This window comes from Stigmatopora nigra, chromosome 5, assembly GCF_051989575.1.
Source record: "Stigmatopora nigra isolate UIUO_SnigA chromosome 5, RoL_Snig_1.1, whole genome shotgun sequence".
NCBI classification, from domain to species: Eukaryota; Metazoa; Chordata; class Actinopteri; order Syngnathiformes; family Syngnathidae; genus Stigmatopora; species Stigmatopora nigra.
Genome location: NC_135512.1, coordinates 16,873,049 through 16,892,999, shown reverse-complemented (window position 1 = coordinate 16,892,999; position 19,951 = coordinate 16,873,049). Strand labels below are relative to the sequence as shown.

The 19,951-nt window shown below is 42.3% G+C and overlaps 1 protein-coding gene across 19 annotated transcripts in view; it reads right to left on the bottom strand.

The window, feature by feature from the left end:
* nek1 (NIMA-related kinase 1) overlaps positions 1-13,097 on the bottom strand; it is a 95,383-nt gene extending 82,286 nt beyond the window's left edge. For 9 of the 19 annotated variants that reach the window (XR_013326241.1, XR_013326242.1, XM_077716402.1 and 6 more), the window contains exons 1-8: positions 12,813-13,096; positions 10,699-10,856; positions 10,510-10,606; positions 10,300-10,397; positions 10,098-10,181; positions 9,676-9,743; positions 3,288-3,374; positions 1-6 (exon numbers count right to left, since the gene is read on the bottom strand). The exon at positions 1-6 is cut by the window's left edge and continues 49 nt beyond it. Coding sequence is in view for 15 of the 19 variants with exons in the window: in XM_077716402.1 (XP_077572528.1) it covers positions 1-6; positions 3,288-3,374; positions 9,676-9,743; positions 10,098-10,181; positions 10,300-10,397; positions 10,510-10,606; positions 10,699-10,815 (557 nt within the window). In the remaining 4 variants the exon portion in view is untranslated. The other 10 variants (XM_077716408.1, XM_077716415.1, XM_077716417.1 and 7 more) reach the window with 7 other exon arrangements.
* Between the last annotated feature and the right edge of the window lie 6,854 nt (positions 13,098-19,951).

Genomic DNA, 19,951 nt, shown 5'->3' with positions numbered 1-19,951 from the left:
ATGTCACTATAGAGGGAAGCCAAAACGGAGAAAAATTAAAAATAACAAACAAAGAAAAGAAAATATAGTCTTACTTATATAGTGAATACAAACTAACATTGCACCAAATTCCTACTAGAACTTGAATGCTAATTGCCCTGCAAACCAGGTAACAAGGGATCAAAGGTTATGAAATAGGTAAACAAAACTCAATTATTGCATCTTGAAATACAGTGCCTTTTGAAAGTATTCTGGCCCCTTTTACCACATTTCAGGCTTCAAATATAAACATAGAAAATGAAAACATTTTGTGAAGAATCAACAAGTAAGACAATTGTGAAATGGTATGGAATTTATTGGATATTTTAAACATTTTAAACAAATAAAAATCTGAAAAGTGAGGGGTGCTATATTATTTGACGTTTGCTGCAATAACAACTGCAATTGCTTGCGGTATGTCTCAATTTTGCACATTGGGGGAATGAAATTATTGCCCATTCTTCCTTGCAAAACAGCTCGAACTCTGGGAGGTTACATAAAAAGCATTTCTGAACAGCAGTCTACAGCTCTGCCTGCAGATTCACGATTGCATTCAGGACTAACATTGACTTTGACTTGGCCATTATAACACCTGGAAATGTTTATTTGTGAACCATTCTATTGTAGATTTAACTTTATGTTTTGGATCATTGTCCTGTTGGAAGATAAATCTCCGTTCCAGGTTCAGGTCTTTGGCCAACAGACTTTCTTTCAGAATGGTTGCTTGTGGTAAACTTTACACAGGAATTTTATAGATATGTTTGAGAAATTGATTTTTTCTTGCCCCCGTTCCATAAAAGTCAGATTTGTGCAGTGTGCGACTGATGGCCGGCCGGATCTTGGTAGATTTTCGGTGGTTTGATAGTCCTTCCATTTCAAAAAAGATTGCTTGCCCAGTGCTCCTTGAGATGTTTAAAGCTTGGGAAATCTTTTTGTATCTCAATACGGCTATAAACGGGTGTGTTTCTTCGTTTTCATGATGCGTGGGTTTAAACAGAACCCTGAGGCTTTCACAGAGCAGGTAGATTTAGAAGGAGACATGATTACACACAGGTTGATTCTATACATCATCATCATCAAGTAAACATTGGACCATTCAGAGATCCTCACTGAATTTCTGGAGTGTGTTTCAAATCAAATTAAAAGCCTTTATTGTCATCATACACAGCTGCGTATAACGAAATTGGCGGTGCTCCTCCATAGAGTACGTTTTCCCATTTAAAAAAAACATTAAAAAGTAATATAAAAATATAAGAAGTCACATCCTGCAAAATTTAAGATATTGCACATTGTTATTGCACACCCTAAGTCAGTGGTCTCAAACCGGTTCCACATAGGGCCGCAGTGGGTCCTGGTTTTTGTTCCAACCGATCCAGTGCTGACATTTTAACCAATCAGGTGTCTTTAAAATAAGTAGCACCTGAATCTAATTAACTGATTGCACTTGCAAAAGGTATCCTTGTTGAGTTGGAATGAAAACCTGCACCCACTGTGGCCCTTTGAGGACCGGTTTGAGACCACTGCCCTAAGTTATTGCACAGAAGGCATTGTGTGGCAAGTTAAGAGTCCTGATGGCTAAGGGGGGAAAAAACTACAAAGTCTATTTGTCCGTGCTTTGTGAGACCTGTATCGTCTGCCAGAGGGCAGAAGCTGGAACAGGTTGTGACCAGGGTGGTATGGGTCCCCAACAATGTTCCGGTTCTGCTGAGGTAGCGAGGGCTGGCAATGTCATCCAGTGAGGACAGAGAGCAGCCGATGAGCTTCTGGCCATTGTTTATCACTCTCTGCATGGATTTTCTGTCTGATGCTGTGATTCCAGCGTATCACACTGTAATGCAGTATGCCAGGATGTTCTCCACAGTGGCTCTATAGAAGGTTACTAGAAGCTTAGTGTTCAGGTTGTTCCTTCGGAGTACCCGCAGGAAATGAAGTCGTTTCTGGGCCTTCTTCACCACTGCCAAAGATGGGGCTGGACGTGTACTGGCTTCAGCAGGTGGGCATGTCTGGCAGTGCAGGATTTGAGGCCCTGCCACCACATTGTGTTATTGATAGTAGCCTTTGTTACGGTGTTCCCAGCTCTCTGTAGGTCATTCACTAGGTCCCCCTCCTGGGATTTTTGCTCACTGTTCTTGTTATCATTTTGACGGCACAGAGGGAGATCTTGCATGGAGCACCAGATCGAGGGAGATTATCAGTGGTTTTGTAGATCTTCCATTTTCTAATAATTGCTCCCGCAGTTGATTTCTTTACATAAAGCATTTACCAACTGCAGATTCAGTCTTTCCAGGCTGGTGCAGGTCTACAATTTTGTCTCTGGTGTCCTTCGACAGCTCTTTGGTCTTGGCCATAGTGGAGTTTGGAGTCTGAGAGACTGAGGTTGTGGACAGGTGTCTTTTATACTGATAAGGAGTTAAAGCAGATGCTATTAATATAGGTAACGAGTGGAGACCTCGCTAGACCTCGTTAGGACAAGTTAGACCTCTTTCACAGCCGGAAATTTTGCTTGTTTGTAGGTGGCCAGATCCTTATTTTCGAATCTAATTTGGAAATAAATTATTTAAAAATCAAACAATGTGGTTTTCAGTTTTTTTTTCCATTCGGTCTCTCATGGTTGAGGTTTACCCATGTTGACAATTACAGGCCTCTCTAATCTATTCAAGTAGGAGAACTTGCACAATTGGTGGTTGACTAAATACTTATTTGCCCCACTGTATAAACTGTGATTCAGTCTTCAGTTTTTTTGTTGTTGTTACAAATAAGTCACATTTTAGGGAGGGCATTGTATTATTTGTTCAGAAACCAAGAACAAACATACTTTAAAGTAAAATAGTTCAATCGGGACAACATCATTCTAGATAGGCACCTGTTAAATGTAACATCTACCTTTTTTTATAAATATAGCGTAAAACACAGATTATCGTAATTAGAGACATATAGTCCATAAAATGCGCTACTTTTTTATTTTTAAATTGTGACACGTATTTCTGGGGGAATCTTATGTATCGCAATATCACTGATATAAAAAAACTACTCGTCTAAAACTGATTATGTCACCAAAGACAAAAACTAAAGTTTGTACCAGACTTTTAAAAAATGTGTTTGAATCACAGACAGGCAAAGTATATGTTTTGAAGCCTGCTTCCAACGTTAAGCTCTGACACTAGGGTTTTAATTACATTTCCTGTGGCTCATTCTCACACACCATGGGCTAACCCCAGTCTATGATAAAACCACAAAAGCTGCATAAAATTGCAAAATTGATCAATTACCTTTTGTTGTTGTATGGTTTATTTTCACATATTTCAGGTGAAAGATAATAAGGGGTTCCAATGCATGTTCTTGCAAGTTCTACTGTGCTGGAAAACAAAACAGACATTTATGTAGGCCTGAGTGATACGACAAAAAATGAAATAAACATAAATGATCAGTTGATAGATAATCATCACGATAACTATAATCATCATTTTTCTTTCAAATGTGAAACTTCAAACTCTGGTGAATGAGTAAATAAATCACTTTCCTTGTTATTCAATTAAGACCGTTACTGTTACCTTACTTTAAAAACAAACAATACAAAATGATCTTTGAAAAAGTGTTTTTGATGTTCTGTTGTGGAATGAAGATAAGAAAACTCCCTCCCTACACTTTGGGCAATGAATAATAAAACATGCAAAAATTCTGACAGGCATCTTTGTTTTTATATATTATGCAATCCCTAACTTTTGGTGCAATATAAAATAAATAAAATAATCAACTGAAGACATCACCACCAGTAGCAAGCAGGCTATTTTTAGCCTCAAAGAAACAATGTACTTTCACCAAAAGATGCATTTTAAAAATCAAGTGTAAAATATTGGATAAGCTTAACCCATTTTAACCCAAGTTAACGCGTTTTAGAATTTTGCTAAATTTTCATTTTGGCAAGGTGCTCCATAATGCTGGAAATGGCATTCTTCATTACCTAATTGCCTCTGGATGTTTGGGAGAAGTTGCTCTCGTGGGACATCTTTTTGTTAAAAACATACGAGCATAACATACGATAGCATAATATACACTAACATGCATGCTAGCCTGTGTCATGCTAGCGCCCATTGCGCTGAATGAAAAGAAACCTGAGAGGGTACAAGCTACCGCCCTGAGACGGCTAATGGGTGACGAGCGCCTCCACATATATATGCATAACGTGGTATTGACGGATGACCAAAGGAAAGATCCAACTGCCATGGTGCATGAGTTGGGGGAGTATCTTTTATACCTGCAAGAAACAAGACTTGAGAGATATATGTTCGGTTGCTGCAAACAAGAGACTGATGAGCCAATAAGCAGTTTTTTAACAAGGCTAAGGGAATGAGCTACGTTGTGCGAGTACCGTGAGTTAAAGGATGAGATGATATGTGACAGACTCGTGCTCGGAGTTGCAAGTGAGGACACTCGAAGGCGCTTGCTGCGTGAGCGAGACCTCAAGTTGTCAGAGGCAGTGGAAATATGTCAGCTTGCTGAGCTGACTGAGAAACACATAAAAACCATGGTGAGTCCGCAAGTACAAGTGGACAGTGTGTATGCAGCAGAGAGACAGACTGGGATATATAGAATGCTGGACAAGAGAGGTGTGCAGTTGGCTTGCAAAAACTGCGGAAACTGCCACAAGCGTAGCAAGGAACAATGCCCAGCCTATGGTAAGTCATGTCGGGCATGTGCCGTTGCAAATCATTTTGCCAAGGTATGCCAGGCGGTTAACAGAACCAAGAAAGTAAATGTGATGAAAGCTGTAGAGCATGAGAGCAGAGATGAAGACGGAGATGAAGACGGAGATGAAGACGGAGATGAAGACGGAGATGAAGACGGAGATGAAGACGGAGATGAAGACGGAGATGAAGACGGAGATGAAGACGGATATATGGATAATACGTTCATAAACATAGAATGCATCAGCACAGTGAAATCATAAGTCAGGAAATGGTTTGTGCATCTGAGATTGAACAAGACAAGCATGCCAGCTCAACACCGGTGCCACTTGCAACGTCATGAGCAGTAGGACCAAAGAGAAGTCGCCCGGTAAAGCCCTCGATCCAAGCTCAACTAGGCTGAGACTTTACTCAGGTGAAACTATCACAAGGGAGATTCCACACAGAATGTGTCATCAAAGGAGAAAAGCATGAGCTGGTCTTTGAGGTGGTGGAAACGCACCAGGACCCCCTCCTCTCTGGGGCCACTGTGTGTGCCAGGGCCTATTGACAGTCACAATACACAAGGAGTTGAACAAAGTAGAGGGAGGAGAAGGCATGCCCTTCACAAAAGAGCATCTGCTATACAATTAAGCTGACGTCTTCAATGACCCTGTGGAGTCAGTCCCAGGTGAAATACACTTTGAGCTCGATCCAAATGTCTCCCCAGTACAGTGCGCACCTCAGAATGTTCCTGTAGCATTAAGGGAGAGGGTCAAGGACGAACTAGACAGAAACATCAGGGCAGGCAATGCCACACCAGTGAGCGAACCTACAGCATGGATAAGTAATATGGTAACAGTTGCAAAACCGGAAAAGATAAGACTGAGTATCGACCCTAAACCCTTAAACCGAGCACTGCTGAAGTCTCACTATCACATGCCAGCGATTGAAGACGTACTGTACAAGCTACCCAAGGCTAAAATATTTGCATTGGTCGATGCCCACAACGCTTTCCTACAGTGCAGACTTGATGAGGAAAGCAGTTGCTTGAAGACGTTTTAAATGCCGTGGGGCCGCATGAGGTGGCTCAAGCTGCCATTCGGTGTTTCAGTAGCACCGAAAATCTACCAACGCAAACAGCACGAACTTCTTGCAGGCTTAGCTGGCATTGAACCAATAGCAGATCACATCCTGGTTGTTGGGTGTGGTGACACAGAGGCAGACGCTGTATGACACCACGACAACAACATGTGTCCGCTCATGGAGCGGTGCAGAGCCGTGAAGTTGAGACCAAGTGAGCGAAAGCTGCAATTCAAACTTCTGTCAGTTCACTTCCAAGGGCACATACTGTCGTCAGACGGACTTAAGATAGACCCAGACAAAACATGAGCTGTGGTGATGCTGACTCCCACAGATGCAAAGGCTGTGCAACACTTCATCGGGTTTCTGACCTATCTCGCCAAATTCCTCCCAAAGCCCTCTGAAGTGTGTGAACCACTCTGCAGACTCTTGGATAAAGATACAGAATGGCACTGGCTGGCACGACGACGCAGTAAATAAGAAGAAGCGGCTGGTCTCCAACACACCTGTTCCCCGATACTATGATGTCACAAAACCTGTAACCATCCAGAGTGATGCCAGCATTTCGAAACGAGAGCCCTAACCCAAACTGAAGCAAATTATGCTCAAATCGAGAAATAGTGTCTGAGCATAGTTCTTGTGTGCCAAAGATTCCACCAGTACTTATATGGCAGGGAAATGATCACGCAGGAACGGACCACAAACCGCTGATCACCATATTCAAGAACCCCCTGCAGAGTGTGTGTTACGGCTGGCAGCCTGGACACACACTATGTAGGAGGTGTGTGCTTACTTTTCTTTACCGGTATCTGCAGCTGGGGCTCCACCCCTGTGACAAAACCCTGCTCAGGCCAACACAGCTGTGACTACTTCCCCAATCATCCCTCCTTCAACCAAGATTCACTTCCTGCCCTTATTTTAACCCTTTTCAGTTATCAGTTCACCCTTGCCCTTGATGCCTTGCTGACTTGCAGGCTTGTGAGTATGTTACTCCCTGTTATATTTTGTATGTGTTGTTAATGATTTTGGGTTGCATGGGGGGACTTGAGATACGTTTAGACACCCCGGGGTATACATATAGTTTGTGCATTTAGACAGTTATTCCCCTGTCTAGATTTTATTACATCAGTTTGACAGTGGCACCCTTCGGTCTTATTTCCTGTATTTTGTGGGTGTTCATTTGGACACCTGTCTGGGAGGGGGTTTTACCGTGTTTATTTGAGGGTGCCACTTTAATATCTCGTGCTTCCCCTATGTTATCCCGTAGTCTGTTTTATTGACTTTATTGTAAATAAAATATAACTGAAGGCTACTTGCAGTGTTTGTCCGAACTCATCTTTGACCTAACCTGTCTGCTGTGATAGTTGCGACTCCCTGGTATATCATACCCCAGGGGGAGTCATAACAGTGTGCCAAAACGTCCCCAAGGTATGTTAATGCAACTGCAGTGCTACAACCTGGATGTGGGATATAAACCTGGGCCTGAAATTTATGTTAGTGACACAGAGCAGAGCTGTGCTGCCACGCATAGCAACAGACACTTCACTTGTGCGCCACACTCTGTTCTCATCCCAGGTAGTGTGCGCAGCTGGACCAAGCCGAGCACCTGAATCTCACTACCTTCCAATACCAGCAGATAGTGCAACATAAAGAAACGGATGAGAATATCCAGGAGCTGAAGAAGATAATCCTGCACGGGTGGCCTGACTTCAAAGAGGACACACAGCTGGCGGTGCGAGACTACTGGCCATTCTGAGATGAATTGAACGTGCAGAATGGAGTGGTATACAGAGAGCAGTGCATCATTATCCCAAAGGCACTTAGTGCAGAGCTGGTCAAGAGGATACACTCGAGCCATATTGGTGCCATATTGTTTGGTTGTTCGATTGTTAATTTTTTTTTTTTTTTAAGTAAAAAAATCATTGTTACAAGAATAGTTTAAAATTACAGAACAGTAATCTAAAGAAAGGAAGATGTTACAGATTACAGTTACAATTATGTATAGTGACATCTAGTGGGTCATCACTTTAACATGTTCTCAGTTTGACCCATAATGCTTTGCGCTGTTGTTTGTATTCATTCGAATAAAGACACGATCTAAAACAGAAGTCTTCCACAAGATGAGGAACTTCTGCAGACTGTGACCGAGGTAGAGAAAATACAGAGTCACTCTTCCAAGCTTACCCGCAATTCCTCAATAGTAGTAACAGACTAACCCTTGACTTTGATCTCCGGAAACAAAATACCGGCGGTCTTTTAAAATCATTCTTATAAAAACTCGCCCTTAGTCAGTGTTTTTGAATGAAAGCATAAAACTGACCTCAGTACTTGACTCATGAATGGCAGTTTAACAATGAAAAAACTTTGTTGAGCCAGTAAATTAGCTGCCAACTTCTAAGGAGCAGCTTCCCTTTCTTTTGTTTACAGCTTGCTAGCATAGTTAGCATAATTTGCGGCAAAATGCCGGATGTTATACTGTTTTAAAAAATGCCTGTTTCTTGGCATATTAGGCAAACAGCAGATGAGTGTTCAGTGAAAAAAAATTTAGTTGCCCACTCTGTATTCAAAACATTCTTCCTCCACTTTCTCTTTTCTTAGGTGCGCTCATCTTCACAGAAGGGGTGAAAGTCGAGAAGGGTCAGAGGGTATATTGCAAACGTGGAGTAATAGGCCTATGCTTTACCCCTATAAAGCCAAAGCATCTGGTGTCATCTAGTGGAAAAGATCAGAATTGCAGGGAAAATTAAAAAAATGCAAAGGCTTATTAATTTAATATTATCAAGTTTGCCAGGCCGAATTAAAACTTTTAATGCAGTGCTTGTGGTCCCCGGGCCGTGGTTTGGCCGTGCCTAGTGCAGACGGTTGACAAATTAAATTGTTCGGACCATGTTGTCATCATTCACTGGACCCGTTGTTGCACACTGCGTGCCATCTTGAAAATCTCCTGCAGATGTCTTGAAGGAAGGCCACGTTCTTAATCGTCAGCCTCGTCGTCGTACGCTCCCAAGTCTTCCTCAATCCCTTATGAGATGATTTTGACGAGGTCCTCATCAGTTGGAGGGGTCCTTCTGAGTTGCTCTTGAGAAATGTGTTGACGTCCTCTTGTCATGCTAGCTTCACCCCCATATCTATGGCTTAAATCCCTCATAATTCTGGTTCATTTTTTTATTCCCAGTGGTTACCACTCGCTTTGTATCCTTGGGAAAAGAATATTTTCTGAATGTTTGCTTCTTTCTTGGTAAAATGCATACTAGATTAATTCATGTTGCAATGGCGTGATGAGGCTTTAGCACATGTAGCAATTTTCCTGTCACTGTAATAATCTCTCGTTTTTCTTGAGCTCATTGGATGCCATAGATGGCCCAGGGCGCTTAGGTTTGGCGTAGTCTTTCCCCAAGATGCGAAATTCACTCGCAACAATAACGAAGGAAAGATGTCGTCCTTCTCTGCCTTTTGTATTTTTCAGCTCGTCATTCTTCCAGTGAAATATCGTTTCTTCAGCGCTAAGCGCCACCCAATTCAGCATCGAAGAAGCGCAGCCCTGACTTCCGCCATTTGTTATCCCATCTTCTGCATATGAGTTTCAGTGTGAATTTTGACATTTTTGTGAACTTTTTTTTTAAACATACTTAATATACAAAAAACCGATGTGGTGAAGGATGACAGTATTCCTCATCATCTTTTTCATCTACTGAACGTTGGTCTCGAACATTGCATCAGCACCCCTGTTCTTTGTAGTGTTCCAATAGTGTAACCGAAGTTTATATTTGTCGTCTTTTGTCGAAGGGTTTCATTATTAATCTTGCCAAAAACATGTGATTATAATTACCGTTATTTTTTTATCACCTAGGTTTACATTTATATAATTATTTTTTCCAAATAAACGTTAAATTTTCTGGATCTTTCATACCTGTTAAGCACCCTTGCAATTCCAAAGTCCCCGAGTTGCACAGTCCCATCTTTTGTAAGAAATATGTTCTATAAAATAAAAAATAAAAAAAAACAGCGTGCATACAGTTATAATAATTGGTGAAGCCAAAGCAAAAAACAAATGGTTTAATCAAGATTCCCCAACCTGGTCCCAAAGGGTCGATGTGGGTTATGGTTTTTGTTTCTACCATTCCAGTACAGACAATTTAACTAATGAGGTTTCTGGTAAAATAGCAGCACATGACTGCAGTCAATTGATCACATTTGGAAGACACCAGATAATTGAAAAGGTGTTGTCGGTCTTGTTTGGTTAGAGTGAAATCTTACATCCACTGCATCCCTTTGTGGAAGTTTGGAGACCTCTGGATTAAATAAAGTATGTTGTTGTTTGTTCATTACGACCTGTGATTTGATGTCCCTGTGAAGAATTTTTCTATCATGGATGTACTTTAGGGCTAAGCAAATCTGCACAAACCAATCCAGGATCTAGAAGTAAAGATTTTGTATCAATACATTACAAGTGTAATATTTTTTAATCACATTTTCTCATGTTGAGAGTATTCATGTCCACTCATTTTATAGTCATGTAGTCATTGTTATTTACTTGTTCCTCTGGGAAAAACATTCCTTTCTGAGAGTTGATCTTCTTAAAGAGGTCTCCTCCTTCACAGTAGTCCATAACAATATACAGAAAACCCCTCTCTACAATTTCACAGGGAGTAAAGACAATTAATCACTAAGTTTTCATTCAGTAATCATTGCGATTCATAACGCATAATTCCGTCACTATAGGAGACAATCTAATGTAGAATACCTTCAAAAGACTCCTTATACTGGACAATGTTAGGATGACTCATGTTTGCAAGAACGGCAACTTCTTTCCGAGATTCTTGTCTCGCTTTTTCAGACATCTGGTAATATATAGGATGGATCGACATTAAAGTCATAAAATGGGCTTTACATTATCATGCAAAGGGTCAACTTGTTGACACAAATATCTTACCCCAGATATGCAGACTTCCTTGATGACATATTGGTGCCCATCCTTTTTATCTTTGACAAGTATAGCCTTTCCAAATGAACCTTCGCCAATTTTCATCACCTTTTCATACTTGTCCATATTAACGAAATATGAGGCATGTCATGCTGGTTTTGTAAATTCTGGAAATTAATGTAAAACAATCAAAGATATGTGCCATAGACAGAGTTCTTGGCTTTATACCCTGGAGTAAAAAAGCATCATAGGCCATTCTCCAGTCCCATCCAAAGATTAAATTTCCTGTTTTTTTATAATTCAGCTTGTATCATATTACACTTTTTTTCTTATTTCAGGAAAGATTAAAAAACAAAAACAACAGAGGCTTGGACCAATTCTATATTTAATATAGAAAAGTTTTGGTCGGGAATCCCTTACACAAAGAGCAAGGCAAAATACATATCCCCAATATTCATTCATTTATCTTCAGTAGCACTTATCCACACAAGAGTCACAGGGGTGCTGAAGCCAATTCTTTCAGACTACAAGTGAAAGGCAGCCTATACCCAACACTGGTGGCCAGTCACCCATAGGGTAAACATACAGACAGACAACGATTCGCACATTCAATCACAGCTCAACTCTCATCTCGTTTTCTGAACCACTTTATCCTCATTAGGGTCATGGAGGGTACTGGAGCCGGACCAGAGGAGGGGGGAATACAGAATCGGTGGCCAGCCAATTGCAGGGCACAAGGAGACAGACAACCATGCACACTTACCACCCACACCCATACCTAGGGGCAATGTAGAGCGTCCAATAAGCCAACCATGCTGTTTTTGGATTGTGAGAGGAAACCGGAGTACCTGGAGGAAACCCACGCAGGCCCAGGGAGAACATGCAAACACACAGATGGGCATGACCTGGATTTGAACACAGGACCCCTGAGCTGAGGCCGACGCGCTAACCACTCACGCCGCCGGGCCGCCCCTCAATCAAACCTCAACTGAGCAGAAATAAATCCTGCGCTTGCTTGCACCAATGTCAGGCGAGTTAACCGTTATACTGTTATGTGGCACGCCCAGTAGTTAAACCCTAGCCCAGTGTTTCCCAACATTTTTCGAGCTGCGGCACACTTTTTGCATTGAAAAAATAACAAGGGACACCACCATCTGAAAATCTTTTGATTTATAACTATATCACCTATATATAAAACCATTCTCGTCAAAATTTTATCAGCAGGAATCACATATACCTCCAAAATTATTTGAAAATCATTTTTTTCACACTGACCTAATGTCATCAAAATTGATGTCTGCGGACCTTGAACAATGTCTGGTTCAAGTGATGCAAAAATAAGTAATGTAATGTTTTTAATCAGGTAATTTTATGACTTTTATCCAAATATTACTTAAATCCAAAAAAATTTGCTCACAAACTTTCACTAATATGAATATTGTAAGTATATTCTATATTTTAACTTTCATTATATTTTAATTTTTAACCTTGTAATCGTTCAATTTCAATGTTGTTGTATTCATATTATTTTTTTCTCTCTGAATATTAGACGAGGCACGCCTGACCATTGCTCACGGCCCAACAGTGTGCCGCGTCACAGTGGTTGAGAAACACTGGCCTAGCCTATTTGACAAAAAATGCCAGATCGTAAAAGTAACAGTGGTCCGGTGCTGGGTTCCCTACCAATAAATCCAGCAAGAAACCCGTAGGGGGTTTCTGTACATGGAATATACCCGGAACATAACAAATCAAATCCACCAATGTTCTGTTTGATTCATTGTGTTTTGGAACTGGATTTGTTAGTGTATGAGCCAGTATTTTCTAGATTTCGTGTAGGAATAGAAACCGGGCTAGACTGAGCAAAATAGACAAAACAATGATGTATCTTAAATTATGTTATTCGTGTTCTCAATTGATTCTTTGTGGTGAAACGTGTGGAATTTAGTGGATGTGTCGCTTTGCTAGTGACATTGTTAACATTAAGCTTAAGAGTTATCTTAGCGCAATTGGAGGGGAGAAAATCCCTCCTGTAGAACAATTAGAACACAAAACCTATGTATAATATGTACAGAGGTTTTCTAATGAACACCATCAAAGTGAAACAAAAGACACGGTTTGCTTACGATTAGCGATTCAATTGAGCTTGCATTGGGTCTTGCTGTACTGCTGAAGTGCCTGAGTAGGGTTCCACAGCGATAGATGATAACTTATTGGCTAGGGTAAACTTTGGCGATATTCAACGGGTTCATAGACCTGTCAGTCATTGATGCTACATCATAGGTTCCCACCCACAAAACAGAACATAGCAGACAGTTGTAGCGGACAATCTCCATAGCAACCAAAAGACGACAAGGCAGATTTTGACTGCGGTCAAGCCGACCGCGCTTCAATTTTCGTTGCCTCTTTCTTCAGGTTTTACGGCAAAGGGGGAGGACGTGCGCATAAACAGAGAAAAAAAGAAGAGGATGACGTTGCCGCCAAATCCCTGTCAAGCGCCTAGGGCAGCGGATTTCTACTCCCTCTCATTCGAATTGCAATTTAATTGAATTTAAAGATGCCATATTGACAAATATACTTCACTCTTTAAATAAATAAAAATAAAACTACGCCATTTATTATTTTTCTGTCTATAGAAGGAAATGCCAACGGTGACGTCATCAGGCAGTTCCATCACAGCGGAAGTGTGTCGTTGAAAAAACAATTGGTCTATAATAAACAAGGGGTGGAAATTAGCCATCACTTGTGCTGATTTGCTCATTAGGTCAAATGGCCTTGGAGCTATTCAACAAAATAGTTCCAAAAAGCAGTAATAAAATAACAATTGATAAACGGAGTGTGTAGTTGAAAGGTATTTTCTGTAAATTCGGTGCCAATGCGTCAAATGGTTTGGCAGCTATTGAAGCAATTAGACGCTAATAACTATTAAATAAAAAATGGAGGGTGTTGTACAAAAACTAAAAGGTGCTCAATAAACACCACGTAATCACCTATTTTTCTGTAAATTTGGTGTCAATACGTCAAATGATTTGGGAGCTTATGAAGAAATTAGGCAATAATAATTAATAAATAGTCTATTTTGCACATATGTAATTGCTTGTATTTATTAGTGGTGAAAATCCATTATAAGATAAATATACTGTATTTTCACGACTATAAGGCGCACCTAAAATCATTTTTTTTTCAAAAGCTGACTATGCGCCTTATAATCTGGTGCGCCTTATATATGGATCAATATTGAACCGCGACGGGTTTCGCAATTTACGGTAAGCAGCCACCGACTACATTTTTACCCGTAGAAGAAGAACTGTGCTGTGCATGCTGGGAAATATTAAACAACGATTCACTTTCATTTGTGCGTTTGTCTAAAGACCCTGAAATGGCTCCTATTAAGAGACACGCTCACAACGCAGAGTTTAAACTCAAGGCGATCAGTCATGCAGTAGAACACGGAAATAGAGCAGCAGCAAGAGAGTTTAACATTAATGAATCGATGGTGCGGAAGTGGAGGAAGCGTGAGGATGAGCTGCGCCAAGTAAAGAAGACTCAACAAAGTTTCCGTGGCAATAAAGCGAGATGGCCACAGTTAGATGACACACTTGAAGAGTGGGTTGTTGAACAAAGAGCAGCAAGTTGAAGTGTCAGTACAACCACTATTCGAATGAAGGCAACAGCGCTGGCACGGGAACTTAATATTAAAGAAATCAGAGGTGTTCCTTCTTGGTGCTTTGGGTTTATGAAAAGATGTAATCTCTCCATCCGTACACGAACAGCAACTGCCAGCTGACTTACAGGAAAAGCTGGCCACTTTCCGCACATACTGTACAAACAAGATTACTGAAAAAAAGATCCGGCCAGAGCATATCATCAATATGGACGAGGTTCCACTCACCTTCGATATTCCTGTGAACCGCACAGTGGATAAAACGGGAGCACGTACAGTGAATATACGCACCACAGTGAATGAGAAATCCTCCTTCACTGTAGTTCTAGCCTGCCAAGGCTAATGGCCAGAAACTTCCACCCATGGTTATTTTCAAGAGGAAAACTTTGCCAAAAGAAAACTTTCCAGCCGGCATAGTCATCAAAGCTAAACTGAAGGGATGCATGGATGAAGAAAAGATGAGTGAATGGTTGAGAGAAATTTATGTGAAGAGACCTGGTGGCTTTTTTAAAACAGCTCCGTTCCTATTGATCTACGACTCCATGCGCTCACATATCACCGATAATATAAAAAAAAACAAGTGTAGCACATTAATTCAGTGCTTGCCGTCATTCCAGGTGGATTGAAAAAAGAACTCGAGTCGCAAGATGTTGGTGTAAACAGAGCATTCAAAGCCAGACTGCGTACTGCGTGGGAGCAGTGGATGACAGAAGGCGAACACACATTCACCAAGACGGGGAGACAGCGACGGACGACATACGCCACCATCTGTCAGTGGCTCGTAAATGCCTGGGCTTATATATCAGTCTCAACTGTGGTCCGAGCTTTCAGGAAGACGGGAATTGTCCCCGAACTGGCAGACAACAACAGCGACACTGGCTCGATTAATGACGACCTTGATGAGACGGACGTGTTGCATGGCCCATTCACTGAGATGGTCAATTCGAACACTTCGGGAGGAGAATTCGAGGAATTCTTAGATGAGGAGCTGATAGAGTGAGCTTTATGTTTTTCTTTTGTGTGGTTACAGTTTACAGTTATTATCCTATTGCCACAATCATGAAGAACACGCAAGCTATCGCCTCCTGTTGACAAAAAATTGCTGAGGAGAGTGAAGATTCAACCGAGAATCACCAAAAACTAGATCAGCCAAGAATTAGAAGCTGCTGGAACATGTGTCATTGTCCACAGTGTAGCGTGTTTTGCATCTCCATGGACTGAGATGCTGCCATGCCTGGCCGGACGTTTGGTCGCTTGACTTTTGATCGCCGGACGTTTGGTCACCCAGACATTTGGTCGCCCGGACTTTTAGTCCCCGGACGTTTGGTCGCCTGGACGTTTGGTCACCAGACGTTTGACGCCGGATGTTTGCAAACTTTGTGCAACCTTCAATATTTGGGTCTTGCTGTTCGAAGAGTGCAATGGCTTTATCTGAGCGAAAACCCCTCGGCCGAGAGTTTCATCTCGAATTTCTTCATGGGGACAGGCGTTTCTTTCTCCTCCTCTTCCTCCTCGACACGTTGCTGAGCCTCCAACTCCATGAGGTCACCGCGCCAAGCGTCGGTATTAGCGGCAGAATGAAGCTCTACTCGGAAAAAGGCGCGCAATACAAAATCTAACTTACAGCATCTCTTTCCGAACATTTTTCCCCATACACGCAGACATGTTCGTATGTGCCGTTGTTCGTAACTTGAATGTTCGTAAGTCGGGGAGCGACTGTATATATTTTAGTCACTAGAATATAATTTTACTGTCACCAACTGGTCAAGGCCCATTATCACTTTTGTATATATCACGTCTTTCTCCTTGTTCCCGCCTAAAGTTTGTCACCACCTACTTTTGAATAAAACCCTCCCAGTCCTTTGGGCGGGAGGATTTGGCTTGGAGGAGACTACGAGAAGGACGTGTGCTCTGTCCATCCGAGCCAGGAGTGGCTCGGTGTCCCCTCCTGGTGTGATGTCATTATTGTTATCAGCTGTTGCAATTATGTGATTAACTTTTCCTTGGCTATTTAAGGATTATGGGTTGTGTTGATCGTCGTCAGATCGGCTGATTTGTTCCTCGTTGTCATGCTTACGTCACTTGACGCCACGCTGCATCGTGGGATATCATGTTTCAGTTCTGTCATAGTAAGTTGTTTCAAGCCCAAGTTGTTTTTGTTACGTTTTTGCCAGTTAATTAAATCAAGGATCAAATGCAACGGAACGGCCTCCCTTTTCCCTCCGCGTCTCCGCATCTGGGTAAACTTCCCCCCGGTCGCTTCGCGTTACGCGACGGGATCATGACAGTCCACCCCCTCCCCTTCCTTCTCCGGGAAAAGAGGAGGGGGGCAATGGGCAATGAAGCGGCATCCATTTTGACCCAACCAGCATTTCCACCTCCTATCGGCCATAGGAGTAAAAAACCTATCTGTTTTTGATGCTTCATTTTGCTTGAAAATTATTTAGATGTTTAGAAATGTTTCTAACAACTTCCGGCAGAACATGGCTCCTCCCTCGCCCCTGTATATTGATGGCGAATGTGTGCAGCAAGTAGAGACTTTCAAATTCCACAAAGACAACATCTCTGCTGATCTCACTTGGGCGGCAAACACCACAGCACTCATCAAGCAGGCGCAGCAGAGGCTACATTTCCTGAGTATACTCAGAAAAGAGCAACTGAACACCAACTTGTTGGTGACCTTCTACCGGACTGCCAATGAAAGCATGCTGACTTACGTTGTATCAGTGTGGAACTCAAGCTGAGCAGAATCCAACTGGAAAAAACTGCAGAGGGTGATCAACACAGCTTCAAAGATCATCGACTGCCCCCTACCCAGCCTCTGTAGCATTTATGAATCCCGCTGCCTTAGAAGGGCAGAGATTATTATAAAAGACAATACACATCCCGGCTTCCACCACTTCAACCTGCTGCCCTCTGAAAGGTGCTGCAGAGCTATAACTGTCAAGATAAAAAGACTCAAGGACAGTTTCTTCCCATGAGCTATCACCATACTCAACTCATATTCTGCACCTAAGACCTAATCAAGACTTATCACTACTACTTAAACCACTAAGTCAAACAATCAAAGCCACAAAGGCGAACCATTATCACATGGCCTGACGACGGCCTCCCCCGACTTTAAGATTTCTTCGAACAGACATAGTAGGAAAATTTCCACCATGAGGACCTGGCACCCTTCACAGACACAGTACTATCTTACACAAAGAATGACATGGCTACGGTCACTGTGGATCCTGGTATACCCAAACTGGAAACCATGGATAACCAGCCAGGTCTGATCCCTCCTCCGGGCCTGAGATGTAGCCTTCAGACAGGGCCCTCTACAGAGCAGCTCGTGCCAAACTGAAGTGAGGCATTAAGGCTTCAAAAAACTACAAGGGGAAGATAGAAGGGCAACTTGACGACTCCTAAACAATGTAGCAGAGCATACGGACCCTCACCAACTACAAGTGCCGAGCTGCCACTCCTGCAAACTCAGATGTGGCACTGACAGTGGGCTTAAAAACCTTTTTGCTTGCTTTGAGTCCCAAGTCAACCGCCCGGTCACACCACATCAACTTACAGTACATACCACCAAGCTAGGGAAGAAGCCCCACCCCACTTATTGTGGATGTAGTGAAAACGTGTTAAACTCACGGCCCGTGAGCCACATCCAGTCCGCAAGATCATTTTACGTTATTGTTTTTGATGGCACATCTATATGACGTGCTGATAACAGAATACTGCACAGAACTGCAAATCCCATGATGCAATGTGTCAGCTGCCTTGCCACGCACTTCCCACGTAAAAAAAACACATTGCCTGAAAAAGGAATTTTTTTTTTTTAATTTCTTTCTATACTTTGGCTCCCCTTTGAGGACGGTCCTCCCTGTAACTAGGTATTAATCACATGGGTTACAGAATTCACGCAACTCCAAGACTATTCAGTTTCGACCCAGGTATGCCTAAGTGACATGCTAAAGTGTTTAAGTTATTGAAAATTGCATTTTGGGGATGTACAACTAGTTTTGGAATGGATGTTTATTGGTGTTCGATTATTGACGCCTTGATCCACATAGCTAGTGTGATATGTTAAAGAGAGTATAGGTATTCAATAGGTATTCACAGGAGATTCATAGTCATTACAGTACTGTTGTGATTATTTCTCCGTGTTTCAAGGTATGCTGGTCGTTGTCAAGGCCGGTTAAGTCTGTGGTTTGCAATACAGTGATCCCTCGCTACTTCGCGCTTCAGCTATCGCGTGCGCAGAGCTTCGCAGATTTTTTTTGTGGGGCGGGGGAGGGAATTCAGATATTGCTCACTGAATGTACTCGACTCCCTATTGGCCCATTCACCACGGAAGCCCAAGCTTCTCCCGATGACCATTCTCAGTCCACGCTTATCTCGTGCTGTATAGTACGCTTCTCGCCAAGTTAAGCGCAAAAGTTTTGTGAAGCCCTTCGTGATGCCTCCCAAACACTCTCCATCCCTTGGTGCTTCTAGTGAGCCGAAGTAAAAGCGAAAGATGTTGACAATCACCGAAAAAGTGAGTTTACTGGACAAGTTGAGAGCAGGAAGTAGCTACGCTAGCATAGCTCGACATTGCGGCCTGAATGAATCCACGGTGCGGTACACAAAAAAGGAGGAGAAGAATAGCCGCAAAACTGCTGCAACATCTTTCACGAAAGATGCCAAAAGGGTTGTGAACACGCAGAATAAGGTCATGGTGCAAATGGAAAATGCACTGGTTATTTGGATCCGTGATTGTAGGGCGAAGCAAATCAGCCTGGACGGAAACTTAATCCGTAGTAAGGCTAAATCTTTGTTCGACGCCATGGTGCATGCGAGTGGTGACGACGACGTCAGCGTTGTGGACGAGGAAGAAGACGTCGACGAAGGTGATCCTCTGCCTGGTGCCTCAAGCCAGACTAACCCACGACCACATTCGGCTTTCACTGCCAGCAAGGGCTGGCTTGAGAGGTTTAAGCGGCGAGTCGGACTAAGGAATGTGTCACTGCATGGAGATGCAGCATCTGCAGACGGAGCAGCAGCGAGGCACTATGTTGAGAATGTGTTTCCGGGATTGATAGAACAAAATGGCTATGTCCCGGAGCAAATCTTCACAATGGATGAAACTGGACTCTACTGGAAGAGGATGCCATCCCGAACCTTTCTCTTCAAGGATCAACTCCAGCAGACAGTGATAGGTCTGAAAATACAACTTCAGGAGCAGGTTAAGAACGAATGAGATCAATTTAAATAGGAAATAGGTTTATTACCGGACTGCAGGATGGTTGGAGAATGCTCCGACAGCTGTGAACCTCTCACAGCCTGCCTTCCTCGCAATTCTCTCTGAATGAACAGAGCTCAGTCTTTTTATAGGAACTATAGGGTAATATTTCTAAGACAGTGATGTAGGACAGACCTTATGTAAACAAAACTTTGGGCTAATATGGTTAGACATTAGCAGGTTTAAGTTGTATGCAAACATGATATTTTTATAGCACACACAAACTGCCGCAGCCTATCTTATATTGCACGTTTCGAACAAACAGTTCCAAAGTGAGTTGGCCATATTCCACAATACAAGGAAACAATTGCAAGGCCAGCTAGTTAGCT